Source organism: Apodemus sylvaticus, chromosome 8, assembly GCF_947179515.1.
Source record: "Apodemus sylvaticus chromosome 8, mApoSyl1.1, whole genome shotgun sequence".
Lineage (NCBI taxonomy): Eukaryota > Metazoa > Chordata > Mammalia > Rodentia > Muridae > Apodemus > Apodemus sylvaticus.
The window spans coordinates 23,891,844-23,906,758 of record NC_067479.1 but is presented as its reverse complement, the minus strand read 5'-3'; the positions used below and the strand labels follow the sequence as shown (position 1 = coordinate 23,906,758).

Genomic DNA, 14,915 nt, shown 5'->3' with positions numbered 1-14,915 from the left:
TCTAACTTCCCCAATTCTTCCTCAACTTGTTTAATTCTTTCACTTATATATTTACCATTCCTATTTCTGGGAGCCATGCACAGCAGAAAATACACTTGAGGTAAGAATTTTTCTAGCATCAGTTTTTTATTTTGTTGTTTTTTGTTTTTTACTTTTTATTTTATTTTATTTTATTTTAAACTCTACTTCTCTCACCTGGAACAGCTCTTGGCTGTGGACAAATACCTGTTTAGAATTCCCCTGCCCCATTATGCTGCCACAGCAAGTGAAGTTGGTGTCAGGCTAGCACCTCTTTAGCCCAGCCTGTATCCCTCTGAATGTACTTTGTTTTACAGCAAGAGTTTCAAATGATGAAATTTATGGCTAGCGCTAGCATTAATTCTGTATGTTGCTTACTTCTTGGATACTTCCACTTGTCTTCTGTTTTCTGTGGAGCCCCATCCAAGGCAGCATTCCTCAGTAGTTCCCCCCTTTTCAGGCCCCCTCATTTGGGTGCCACCTGTAAGCTGTCCAGCAACTACGGGCCAACTGGGTTTACCTGAAAGGGAGGCTGGAAATAAGGTAGGGGTGGTGAGAGAACAATGAAGCCAAGACCAAATTCAGATCAAGGCTCCAAGTTTAATAATAAGCTTTGAGTTTATAAAGGAAAAAAAAAAACCCACAAAACCCGTCCCTTTCTTCAGTTGATGTAAGTTGTAGCAGCAAGGTCAGCATAGGCAGCCAAAACTTCAAAGTTCCCATGGGAATTTGCAACTGCAGCCAAGACAGATGTCTCTGTCCAGGTTGATAAGCCCTGACATGGCGAATGTTCAAGGTCTGCTTAGCCTGCTCATGGCTGGGAAACTGCTCAGCATTTTCAGGCCCACTCAAAGCTGAGAAGACTACATCCGGCCACTTGAGTTGATAGTCTCAGAGTAGTGGGAATGAGACTTCCGGTCTCGCTGGAATTCAGGATCACTTACTAGCTCTGGGACCCAGGGTTGTACCCTCTTATGTTGCAGTATCCTTTTGTGTAGGAAAAGTAAGATAATAGGTTTTTCGACCAGGTCCCAGACTTATCATCTCTATTCTTCTAAGAATGTCATCTGCAAAGGTGTCCTATGTAAAACTAATACTTGTTTATACTAGGAACTGAGGTTTTGGTCTGCTCCACAAGAACAGACCAAACTACAACTGCTCTCTCTCTCTCTCTCTCTCTCTCTCTCTCTCTCTGTCTCTCTCTCTCTCTCTCTCTCTCTCCTCCCTTTACTTTTCTTAAACATGTCTTTGTGAGCATGCAAGAAAGCAACTCTATTTCCGATAGTCAGCATATGTAATTGCTGGAGAAGATAAAGTTTATCATCTTAACAAGTGCTAACTTACATTGTGTTGCTCTCTTTCATTATTCTCATTGATTTATAATCTTGTTATTTCTGCAAAATCTGTTGAATTAAAGAATTGTCTTGAGGATCTCAGTATCTATGGAGTTTTGAAAAACCATTGGTTAATTCTCTAAGGACTAGATATTCTGAAATCCATTATTCATCAAAAACATGTATTGAGTACCTACTTTGTATTGGGAATTGCTCTTTCCCAGATGTTAGTGTTGTTTCCATAAAGTTTTTGTTTTATGAACTGCTCAAAAATGAGAAAAGATACAATAGACCACTGTATTCACTAAAGAACAGAATGATATCAGCAGGGAAGTCCTGTTGTTATATTACTTGATGATATTTCTAGTCTCATTACATATATTGAAGGTTTTGATACTTTTCATGTTAGTGTTAGAATTGAGAAAGCATTTATTTTGTACATGATTCCCCTTCTGAGAAGGTAGGAGCTCTAATCATTAGATGGGGTAGTGGCCCCACAGACATGACGGCTGCCTTTCTGTAACAGACAACTAACCTAGGCTTGTAAAATCAAAATAGAGTTTCCAGAGGGAAGAATTTTGAGCTGGAACTTGCCAGATATGTAAGAGTTAGGAAGAAGACAATGAGTGAAAGTTCAGTGTGAGAGAGAATGATCAGGAGAGGTCAAAGCACTGAACAATGGGACTGAACAAGTAGGTGGGCATGTTTCAGATCTTGTAGGCCCCTGTTTAGGTGCTTCAGATTTCCTCCTGAGAGCTGTCAGGAGGCACTGGTGAGTTCCAGTAGTTGACAGATTAGCAGATTTTCAGTTCTCCCATGGGAAATAGAAGGGAAGTTAGAAAATTCAGAAACCAACCAGAAGGCTACTGCAGCAAAGAAGTTGTCCCTTGGACTAGGGAGTGGGAGTTGGAAGGATGTGAAAGACACCAGGGTTAAATCAGGAGGACTTGAGAGCAGGTGTTAAGGTGGAAGGAGCACCAGATAACTGAGGAGTTGTGGAACAGAGGAGGAAAAGCTATTTTTTTGTGGGGCTTCTTTTTTGTTTGGTTTAAGGTCCCAGTACATAGCTCAGGATGGTCCTGAACTCACAATCTTCCTGCTTCTGCTATCCATGGATTCATATTATAGACAGTCGTGTGCCGCCATGGTCAGCAGATGAAGCTATTTGAATAATAAACTCAATTTTTCAAAATATGCTTGAGTTTTGGATGTTATGTTGTTGTTTTGTTTTTTAAATGAGAAGGGTTTTCTTGTAGCCCAAGCTGTCTTCAAACTCATGACCTTCCTGACAGAACCTCTCAGTGATGTACACTGTTTCTGTACTTGAAGAACATGCAAGAAGAGAACTCCAAGTGATAATCCAAGTATTTAGGCCTCAGGAAATAGTGTTTAGGCTAGAGATAAAGACTTAAGTCTAGGGTAGAAGTGGTGATTAAATGCACAGCAAAGTATATCCCATGGGGTTATGTTACAAAAACCTATAAATACTCTGGATGCAGGTTTACTGCTCCAGAAAGCTAGAGGAAGAGGAAGCCACAGAGGAGTCAACCACACAGGCAAGACAAAACCCAAGAAAATTAGTGCTACTTGTCACATCACCAGGAGGGATGATTCTGAGTACGGAGGCTGCAAAATCAGTTTAGAGAACACCAGTCCCGTGCCCAGGGGATGCAGAATAGAATGCCAGCAGTCCCCAGATTGGGGAGGGGCTCAGCTTAGGATAGGGAAGGTGACAGTGGAGTGTAAGGAAACAGAAGGAGAATTGGTCACTTCTAAGAACTTCTGTGGAGTAGAGAGGTAGCATGCCAAAGGGCTTTTGAATGCTGGTGGTTGGTGGCTGTAGAGTCTCTAGACCTCTCTAGGTTGGAAGGAAAGTGAGAATGTAAAACCAAAGGGAGGGCTTTGGGGAAAGCTGGGGGAAGAAGTGATATGAGCCTGTGCCTGAGAGGGAGACTGTTCCCTGGGTCACAGGAGCTGATTATCACGTTGTCATTTCCTCCTCATCTCTATCTTCTTCCTGCTCCTAGCCTGGCTCTCCTTGGAACTGGTAGAGAGAAAGACCGAGTTATACCCTGGAAGAAGCTCCGTGCCTTCAGAGGTCTTGCTGCCTGACTGTAAGTTGGGTCTGGGACCAGAGGTGGAGGAGGATTGCTGGGAGCTCCCCCAGCAGGGAGGTGTTTCTTCTTCCTTGTAGGTTCTTCTTGAGGCAGCAGAGGGGGGAAGAGCAAGTGTCCACAGAGGGTAAGACTTGATCTTACAAAATTCAGGAGTAAGACTTTGTCTTATGAGATATTTAGGGTTCCTGCATAATAAAGGGTTATCTAAGTTTAAGTTACTATGCTATTGCAGCTGACCTGCCTTCTGTGTTCCTCTGAAGCTAGAGATTGCAGTCTCGGGCAGTTAGCACCTCATCCTAAAACAGTAGGAGATTAAGTAAAGGATTGATTACTAGAGACCTTTCCCAATTTTCCAGATGCCTCTTGCTTCTCCAGCTAGGGGGACAGTTAGGAGCAATAAACTTCTATTGAACCAGGAGAAGAGAATGACACTTAGAGAATGACACTTAGAGAAAGAAAAACTTTTACACAAGTGAATATGCATAATCTCACATACATTCACACACAGATTCATACATCCAGAGTTCTCATTTATGCAATTCCACACAAATATATTTGGGCCCAGCTTGCATGCATTCTCACAATTTCATACTCACACACACATGCATACATTCTCACAATTACATGCTTATACACATACATTCATACTTACATATACATATGGAGCAAAAGACCAAGCAGAAAGAACTCACTCATTCTGGATGAAAAATGAATTCCAATCTTTACTGCGTAGAAAGGAAAAGGCATCCACCCTTCTAACGTTAAATGAATCAAACACACGTTTATAAGAAAAAAAGCTTTGTTCCTTTTAATAAGACTAAGCCTGCCTTCTCCTTGCCGTGGGACCTGCTCTGTTTCATGGTAAGGAGAAGCCTACCCGCTCCTTCTGCTCTCTGCAGTGTCTCCTTTTTTCCTTTTCCCTTTACATTCTGCACATTGTTTCCTTAGTTTTCTTTTTTTTATTGAATATCGTCTTCATTTACATTGCCAATGGCAAAACCTTTTCCTATATCCCCTGTTATCCCCTAAGACCCCCCAACCCCTCCCCTCCCCCTTACCCCTGCCTCCACATATATACCTCTCTATCCAACACACTCCCTCCTCTGCCCCCTCAGTTTCCCTTTGTTGGGGCCTCTGTTGAGCCTTTACCAAGCCTGACCAAGGACCATTCCTCCCACTGATGCCCAACAAGGCCTTCCTCTGCCACATTTTTGGCTGGAACCATGTGTGCTCCTTGGTTGATGGTTCAGTCCCTGGGAGTCTTGGGGCATCTGGGTAGCCGAAATCATTGTTCTTCCCATGGGGCTGTAAACCCCTTCAGCTCCTCTGGACCATCCTCCAGCTCCTCCATTGGGGACCCCATGCCCAGTCCAATAGTTGGTTGTTACCATCTGTCTCTGTATTTGTAAGGCTCTGGCAGGGACCCTCTAGAGACACCCATGTCATGCTCCTTTGGTATACACTTCTTGTCATCCATAGTAGTGTTGGGGTTTGTTGACTATTTATAGGATGAATCCCCAGGTAAGGCAGTCTCTGGGTGGCCTTTACTTCACTCTTTGCTCCATACATTGTCTCCCTTATTGCTCCTGTGACTATTTTGTTTCCTTTCTTAGAGAAACTGAAGCATCCTCACTTAAATCCTCCTTCTTCTTGAGCTGGGTGAATTGTAACTTGTTTATTTTGAGTTTTTGGGCTAACATCCACTTATTAGTGAATACATACCATGTGTGTTCTCTTGTGATTGGGTTGCTTCCCTCAGGATGACACTTTCTAGTTCCATCCATTTGCCTAAGAATTTCATGAATTCATTGTTTTTAATAGCTGAATAGTACTCCATTGTGTATATATACTACAGTTTCTGTATCCATTCCTCTGTTGAGGGACATCTGGATTCTTCCCATCTTCTGGCTATTATAAATAAGGCAGCTATGAATATAGTGGAACATGTGTCATTATTACATGTAGGAGAATCTTCTGGGTATATGCCCAGGAGTGGTATAGCTGGGTCTGCTGGTAGTACCATGTCTAATTTTCTGAGGATCGCCAAACTGATTTCAAGAGTGGTTTTACCATCTTGCAATCCCACCAACAATGAAGAAGTGTACCCTTTTCCACACATCCTCTACAGCAACTGCTGTCCCCCGAGTTTTTCATCTTAGCCATTCTGACTGGTATAAGGTGGAATCTCAGTGTTGTTTTGATTTTCATTTCCCTGATAACTAAGGATGCTGACCATTTCTTTAGGTGCTTTAGAGCTATTCGAGTTTCTTCAGTTGAGAATTCCCTGTTTAGCTCTGTACCCCATTTTTAATAGGGTTATTTGACTCTCTGGAGACTAACTTCTTGAGTTCTTTGTATACATTGGATATTAGCGCTTTATCAGATGTAGGGTTGGTAAAGATATTTTCCCAATTTGTTGGTTGCCATTTTATCCTATTGACTATGTCCTTTGCCTTACAGAAGCTTTGCAGTTTTATGAGGTCCCATTTGTCGATTCTTGTTTGTAGAGCATAAGCCATTGGTGTTCTGTTCAGGAACTTTTCCCCTGTGCCCACGTGTTCAAGATTCATTCCCACTTTCTCCTCTATAAGCTTCACTGTGTCTGGTTTTATGTGTAGATCCTTGATCCACTTGGACTTGAGCTTTGTACAAGGAGATAAGAATGGGTCGGATTTGCATTTTTCTGCATTCAGATCTCCAGTTGATCCTGCACCATTTGTTTAAAATGTGGTCTTTTTTCCACTGGATGTTTTTAGCTCCTTTGTCAAATACCAAGTGACCATACATGTGTGGGTTCATTTCTGGGTCTTCAATTCTATTCCACTGATCTTCCTGCCTGTCTGCATACCAATACCAAATAGTTTTTATCACTACTGCTCTGTAGTAGAGCTTGAGGTCAAGGCTGGTGATTCCCCCAGAAGATTCTTTTGTTGTGGAGAATAGTTTTTGCTATCCTGGGTTTTTTTGTTATTCCAGATGAATTTGAGAATTGCTCTTTCTATATCTATGAAGAATTGGTTTGAGATTTTGATGGGGATTGCATTGAATCTGTAGATTGCTTTCGGAAAGATGGCCATTTTTATTATATTAATTCTGCCAATTCAGAAGGTGGAAAGAACATGGGAGTTCTTTCCACCTTCTGAAACTTTCTTCAATTTCTTTCTCCAGAGACTTAAAGTTCTTGTCATATAGATCTTTCACTTGTTTCTATAGGGTCACACCTAACATGACATATTATTTGGGACTATTGTGAAGGGTGTCATTTCCCTAATTTCCTTCTCCTCTTGTTTATCCTTTGAGTAGAGGAAAGCTACTGATTTGCTTGAGTTCATTTTATATCCAGCCACTTTGCTGAAGTTGTTTATCAGCTTTAGGAGTTCTCTGGTGGAAGTTTTGGGGTTGCTTAAGTATACTATCATATCATCTGCTAACAGAGATATTTTGACTTCTTCCTTTCCAATTTGTATCTCTTTGACCTCCTTTTGCTTCCTGATTGCTCTAGCTAGGACTTCAAGTATTATATTGAATAGATATGGAGAGAGTGGGCAGCCTTGTCTGGTCTCTGATTTTAGTGGGATTGCTTCAAGTTTCTCTCCATTTAACTTGATGTTGGCTACTGGTTTGCAGTAAATATTCTTTCACTATGTTTAGGTATGGGCCTTGGATTCCCGATCTCTCCAAGACTTTTATCATGAAGAGATGCTGGATTGTGTGAAAAGCCTTTTCAGCATCTAATGAAATGACCATGTGGGTTTTTTTTCCTTTAGTTTGTTTATGTTGTGGATTACATTGACAGATTTCCATATATTGAACCATCCCTGCATCCCTGGGATGAAGCCTACCTGATCATGGTGAATTATAGTTTTGATGCATTCTTGGATTTGGTTGGCCAGAATTTTGTTCAATATTTTTGCATCAATGTTCATGAGGGAGATTGGTCTGAAGTTCTACTTCCTTGTTTGGTCTTTGTTTGGTTTAGGTATGAGCATTATTGTGGCTTCATAGAATGAGTTTGGTAGTGCTCTTTGAGTTTCTATTTTGTGGAAAAGTTTGAAGAGTACCGGTATTAACTCTGCTTTGAAGAGCTGATAGAGTTCCCTGCTAATGCATCTGGTCCTGGGCTTTTTTTGATGGGAGACTATTAATGACTGCTTCTATTTCCTCAGGACTTATGGGATTATTTAGATGATTCATCTGATCCTGTTTTAATGTTCGCACCTGGTATGTATCTAGAAAGTTGTCCATTTCATCCAGGTTTTCAAACCTTGTTGAGTATAAGCTCTTGTAGTAGGATCTGATGATTTTTTGAATTTCCACAGTTTCTGTTGTTATGCCTCCCTTTTCATTTCTGATTTTATTAATTTGGATACTGTCTCTGTGCCCTCTGGTTAGTCCGGCTAAGGGTTTATCTATCTTGTTGATTTTTTTCAAAGAACCAGCTCCTTGTTTTGTTAATTCTTTGTATAGTTCTTTTGTTTCTGTTTGGTTGATTTCCACCCTAAGTTTGATTATTTCCTGCCGTCTACTCCTCTTGGGGGTGTTTGCTTCTTTTTTGTACTAGAGCTTTCAAGTGTACTGTCAAGCTGTTAGTGTAAGCTCTCTCCATTCTCTTTTTGGAGGCACTCAGAGGTATAAGCTTTCCTCTTAGCACTGCTTTCATTGTGTCCCATAAATTCTGGTATGATGTGCCTTCATTTTCATTAAATTCTAAAACGTCTTTAATTTTTTTCTTTATTTCTTCCTTGACCAAGCCATCATTGAGGAGAGCATTGTTCAAGGTCCATGTGTATGTGTGTTTTCCATTGCTTTTGTTTGAACTAAAGACCAGCCTTAGGCCGTGGTGATCTGATAAGATACATGGAATAATTTCACTATTTCTGTATCTTTTGAGGCCCATTTTGTGACCAATTATATGATCAGTTTTTGAGAAGGTACTATGAGGTGCTGAGAAGAAGGTATATTCCTTTGCTTTAGGGTGGAATAGTCTACAAATATCTGTTAGATCCATTTGGTCCATAACTTCAGTTAGTTTCACTGTATCTCTGTTTAGCGTCTGATTCCATGATTTGTCCATTTTTGAGAGTGGGGTGTTGAACTCTCCCAGATGTCATACAGACCCTAAGAAAACATAAATGCCAGCCCAGACTACTATACCCAGCAAAACTTTCAATTACCATAGATGGAGAAAACAAGACATTCCATGACAAAAGCAAATTTACACATTATCTTTCTACAAATCCAGCTCTGCAAAGGATAATGGGTGGAAAATACCAACACAAGGCAAACCACACCATAGAAAAATCAACAATGTAATCTTTCAACAAACCAAATAGAAGATAGATACACAACTAGAATTTCACTTTTAACTAAGAAGATAACAGTAAGCAACAAACACTTTTCCTTAATATTTCTTAATATCAATGGTCTCAATTCCCTATAAAAAGACATAGACTAACAGACTGGATACGTAATCAAGACCCAACTTTTTGCTGCATACAAGAAACCCACCTCAGTGACAAAGACAGTCACTATTTAAGAGTCAAAGGTTGGAAAACAATTTTCCAAGCAAATGGTCCCAAGAAACAAGCTGGAATGGCTATTCTTATATCAGATTAAATTGACTTTCAAACAAAAGTTGTCAAAAAAAGATAAGGAAGGACACTTCATACTGGTTAAAGAAAAAGGCTACCAAGATAAACTCTCAATTCTGAACATCTATGCTTTGAACACAAGGGCACCTACATTCATTAAAGAAACTTTAATAAAGCTCAAAGCTTTCTTATGTTACGTATAGTTTTTAAGTTATTCCACTCTGCATTCTCCTTATAATCTTGTTCTCTTCTGACTAAAATCTCCTCAGTTCAGTTCTTCTCTCAGTTCAGTTCTCACCTCTGCTTCTCTCCCCTAAGTTCCTCTGTTCAGACTCTTCTCTTTGTCCTCATCCCTTAAGCATCTTTAAGAACACATGATCACATATTACAAAGTTCATCAAAAGTTCACACAAACATTCAAATCATGAATTAAAATAAAAGTTTACAATAGAGAATTTTTACATGCATATCCATAGGGAGTAATTATCTAGCTAAACATCTAACACCTGTCTTAGCTCTACAGATTCATAGAAAGTTTAAACCCCTAAGTTATTAGTGAAGTTTTTTATAGATAAACCTAGTCAATATTTTATCTTCTGTTCTAGCACCTGTAATAAATTGTTAGTTCCCTTTTCATGACCTTTAGTTAATTGTTTTACAACCTCTTGGAATGTGCTCTGAGTAGGAGAAAGTCTGGTTACCATCTAAGAGCAATTGACTGGTGACACTTGGGAGACTGGCAGAGTTCTCATTAGAGTTTTGTGTATCATAAAAGGACCTAATAGCAGTCCTACTATAAAAGAGCTTAGTAATCAGAGATACAATTTTAGGAATTCTTATAGGATAATCATTAAATCTTAAGTCATCTATTTGTCTACATAGCATCACTATAAGACTGAACATCTTTGTGGATCTGCAGAGATCTACTCCAAAGGGGTGTGCTATTACTTACTGATTATTATATATGTTTAATAATAATGGGAAAAGCATATTAATAGCAAGAATCCTAAAATTAGTCCCTCACAGCCTTGCTTAATGAGGGCTCACCTGCCACAGATTATACAATGATCCAAAGCAAGCCATTGCAGGATGATAACCTGCTAGTATATTAGCTTGTCCTATTATGGCTCCTGACAGAAGATCTAAGGAGGGAATAAGAACTGAGGACTGGAGGCAGGAGTAGAAGAGGAGAAAAAAGTCTGGGGAGGTGTGGAAACTGTTTCTAGATGGGATCCTGAGAACTACAGTAGTAAAGGGCTAGAACCTTGAAAATGATGTAATGGTTGACATCCCTTTGCCCACAGGTTGATATGGCTCTCCTCATCTTGCTGTTCCTGCTCCCAAGTCCTTTACATTCCCAGACCACTTGTAGTACCTCCAAAGTGACCGGCCGATTGGAGGTAAACTGTGAGAACAAGAATCTGACAGTATTGCCTGCAGACCTGCCAGCAGACACAGGCTCCCTCCACCTGGGCAGGAACCAACTGGGTCGCTTCTCCACAGCATCCCTGGTGCATTTCACTCTCCTCACTCACCTATACCTGGATAAGTGTGAGTTGACCAGCCTGCAGACCAATGCTAAACTGTTAAAGTTGGAAACCCTGGACTTATCCCACAATAACCTGCAAAGCCTGCCCTCCCTAGGACAGGCACTGCCTGCACTCACCACTCTAGATGTCTCCTTCAACAAGTTGGGCTCACTGTCTCCTGGTGCCCTGGAAGGCCTAAGCCAACTCCATGAGCTCTACTTGCAGAACAATGATCTGAAGAGTCTGCCCCCTGGGCTCTTGGTGCCCACAACCAATCTGAGGAAACTCAATCTGGCCAACAATAAATTGAGTGAGCTGCCCCCTGGGCTCCTCGATGGGTTGGAGGAGCTCACTGTCCTCGACCTTCAAGGGAACTGGCTGAGCAGAGTCCCAAAGGGCTTCTTTGGGACCCTCCTCCTGCCTTTTGTGTTTCTCTATGACAACCCCTGGTACTGTGATTGTGAAATCCTCTACTTGAGTCGCTGGCTCCAGGAAAATTCAAACAATGTCTATGCATGTAAGGAGGGTGTAGATGTTAAGGCCATGACTCCTAATGTGGCCAGTGTACGATGTGCCAATGTGGGCCATATGCCTGTCTACTCCTACCCAGGGAAGGGCTGCCCTACTGATGGTGGGGACACAGACTATGAGGACTATGATGATGTCCCTGCCACAAGGACTGAGGTCAAGTTCTTTACTAACACTAAAGCTCCTTCTACCCACTGGAGCCCACTCTCCACAGCATCTTCTACTTCTCAAGATAGCCAAATGATTTCTTTGCCTCCAACCCACGAACCCACTAAGAAACAACCTACATTCATCCACACACAGATCCCAGGTTTTACCATACTTGGAGACACCATGGAATCTCACACAACCTCCTATAGTCTAAAACTCAATACTGTATTCAATTGTAGTATCTCTAAAGTGACCGGCCTACTGGAGGTAAACTGTGAGAACAAGAATCTGACAGCATTGCCTGCAGACCTGCCAGCAGACACAGGCTCCCTCCACCTGGGCAGGAACCAACTGGGTCGCTTCTCCACAGCATCCCTGGTGCATCTCACTCTCCTCACTCATCTATACCTGGATAAGTGTGAGTTGACCAGCCTGCAGACCAATGCTAAACTGTTAAAGCTGGAAACCCTGGACTTATCCCACAATAACCTGCAAAGCCTGCCCTCCCTAGGACAGGCACTGCCTGCACTCACCACTCTAGATGTCTCCTTCAACAAGTTGGGCTCACTGTCTCCTGGTGTCCTGGAAGGCCTAAGCCAACTCCTTGAGCTCAACTTGCAGAACAATGATCTTAGGAGTCTGCCCCCTGGGCTCTTGGTGCCCACAACCAATCTGAGGAAACTCAATCTGGCCAACAACAAATTGAGTGAGCTGCCTCCTGGGCTCCTAGATGAGTTGGAGGAGCTCACTGTCCTCGACCTTCAAGGGAACTGGCTGAGCAGAGTCCCAAAGGGCTTCTTTGGAACCCTCCTCCTGCCTTTTGTGTTTCTCTATGACAACCCCTGGTATTGTGATTGTGAAATCCTCTACTTGAGTCGCTGGCTCCAGGAAAATTCCAACAATGTCTATGCATGGAAGGAGGGTGTGGATGTTAAGGCCATGGCTCCTAATGTGGCCAGTGTACGATGTGCCAATGTGGGTCATGTGCCTGTCTACTCCTACCCAGGGAAGGGCTGCCCTACTAATAGTGGTGGTACAGACTATGAGGACTATGATGATGTCCCTGCCACAAGGACTGAGGTCAAGTTCTCTACTGACACTAAAACTCATTCTACCCACTGGAGCCCACTCTCCACAGCACCTTCTACTTCTCAAGATAGCCAAATGATTTCTTTGCTTCCAACCCACGAACCCACTAAGAAACAACCTACATTCATCCACACACAGATCCCAGGTCTTACCACACTTGGAGACACCATGGAATCTCACACAACCTCCTACAGTCTAAAACTCAATACTGTATTCAATTGTAGTATCTCTAAAGTGACCGGCCTACTGGAGGTAAACTGTGAGAACAAGAATCTGACAGCACTGCCTGCAGACCTGCCAGCAGACACAGGCTCCCTCCACCTGGGCAGAAACCAACTGGGTCCCTTCTCCACAGCATCCCTGGTGCATCTCACTCGCCTCACTCATCTATACCTGGATAAGTGTGAGTTGACCAGCCTGCAGACCAATGCTAAACTGTTAAAGCTGGAAACCCTGGACTTATCCCACAATAACCTGCAAAGCCTGCCCTCCCTAGGACAGGCACTGCCTGCACTCACCACTCTAGATGTCTCCTTCAACAAGTTGGGCTCACTGTCTCCTGGTGCCCTGGAAGGCCTAAGCCAACTCTATGAGCTCTACTTGCAGAACAATGATCTGAAGAGTCTGCCCTCTGGGCTCTTGGTGCCCACAACCAATCTGAGGAAACTCAATCTGGCCAACAACAAATTGAGTGAGCTGCCTCCTGGGCTCCTCGATGGGTTGGAGGAGCTCATTGTCCTCGACCTTCAAGGGAACTGGCTGAGCAGAGTCCCAAAGGGCTTCTTTGGGACCCTCCTCCTGCCTTTTGTGTTTCTCTATGACAACCCCTGGTATTGTGATTGTGAAATCCTCTACTTGAGTCGCTGGCTCCAGGAAAATTCCAACAATGTCTATGCATGTAAGGAGGGTGTAGATGTTAAGGCCATGACTCCTAATGTGGCCAGTGTACGATGTGCCAATGTGGGCCATGTGCCTGTCTACTCCTACCCAGGGAAGGGCTGCCCTACTGATGGTGGGGACACAGACTATGAGGACTATGATGATGTCCCTGCCACAAGGACTGTCTTTCGTGTTACTATATAGACAAATAGATAACTTAAGTTTAAGATCCTATCAGAATTCCTAAGATAATCTCTGTGATTTTTAAGTTCTTTTATAGTCGAACTGCTATTAAGTCCCTTTCTGAATGTCAAAACTGCAGTGAGAACCCTACCATTCTCCTTAGTGTCACCAGTTAATTGCTCTTAGATGGCAACCAGACTTTTTACCTACTCAAATCACATTCCAAGAAGTTGTAAAACAATTAACCAAAGGTCATAAAAAAGGGAACTAACGATTTATTATAGGTGCTAGGACAGAAGATAAAATATTGACTGGGTTTATATATACAAAATTTCACTAATAACTTAGTTATGATTTTAAACCATCAGTGAACCTGTGGAGCTGTGACAAATGATGAATATTTAGCTAGATAATTATTCCCTATGGATATGCATGTAAACATACTCTTCTGTAAACTTCTATTTCAATTTATGATTTGATTTTGTGTGTGAACTTTTGATGACATTTTTTTTTTTTTGTCTTTTTATTTTTTTATTTGATATAATTTATTTACATTTCAAATGATTTCCCCTTTTCTAGCCGCCCCCCACTCCCCGAAAGTCCCGTAAGCCCCCTTCTCTTCCCCTGTCCTCCCTCCCACCCCTTCCCAGTTCCCCGTTCTGGTTTTGCCAAATACTGTTTCACTGAGTCTTTCCAGAACCAGGGACCACTCCTGCTTTCTTCTTGTATCTCATTTGATGTGTGGATTATGTTTTGGGTATTCCAGTTTTCTAGGTTAATAACCACTTATTAGTGAGTGCATACCATGATTCACCTTTTGAGTCTGGGTTACCTCACTTAGTATGATGTTCTCTAGCTCCATCCATTTGCCTAAGAATTTCATGAATTCATTGTTTCTAATGGCTGAATAGTACTCCATTGTGTAGATATACCACATTTTTTGTATCCACTCTTCTGTTGAGGGATACCTGGGTTCTTTCCAGCATCTGGCAATTATAAATAGGGCTGCTATGAACATAGTAGAGCATGTATCCTTATTACATGGTGGGGAATCCTCTGGGTATATGCCCAGGAGTGGTATAGCAGGATCTTCTGGAAGTGAGGTGCCCAGTTTTCGGAGGAACCGCCAGACTGCTTTCCAGAGTGGTTGTACCAATTTGCAGCCCCACCAGCAGTGGAGGAGTGTTCCTCTTTCTCCGCACCCTCTCCAACACCTGCTGTCTCCTGAATTTTTAATCTTAGCCATTCTGACTGGTGTAAGATGAAATCTTAGGGTTGTTTTGATTTGCATTTCCCTAATGACTAATGAAGTGGAGCATTTTTTAAGATGCTTCTCCGCCATCCGAAGTTCTTCAGGTGAGAATTCTTTGTTTAACTCTGTACCCCATTTTTTAATAGGGTTGTTCGGTTTTCTGGAGTCTAACTTCTTGAGTTCTTTATATATATTGGATATTAGCCCTCTATCCGATGTAGGATTGGTGAAGATCTTTTCCCAAT

At 42.0% G+C, this 14,915-nt stretch overlaps 1 protein-coding gene across 1 annotated transcript; it reads left to right on the top strand.

Annotated features, from left to right (window-relative positions):
- Window positions 1–3,340: 3,340 nt before the first annotated feature.
- On the top strand, window positions 3,341–13,649 carry LOC127691198 (chondroadherin-like protein). The gene is made up of 2 exons (XM_052190772.1): window positions 3,341–3,466; window positions 10,365–13,649. Exon 2 carries the CDS (start codon window positions 10,371–10,373, stop codon window positions 13,437–13,439), a length of 3,069 nt encoding a protein of 1,022 aa, XP_052046732.1. The 5' UTR covers window positions 3,341–3,466; window positions 10,365–10,370; the 3' UTR covers window positions 13,440–13,649.
- Window positions 13,650–14,915: the final 1,266 nt, after the last annotated feature.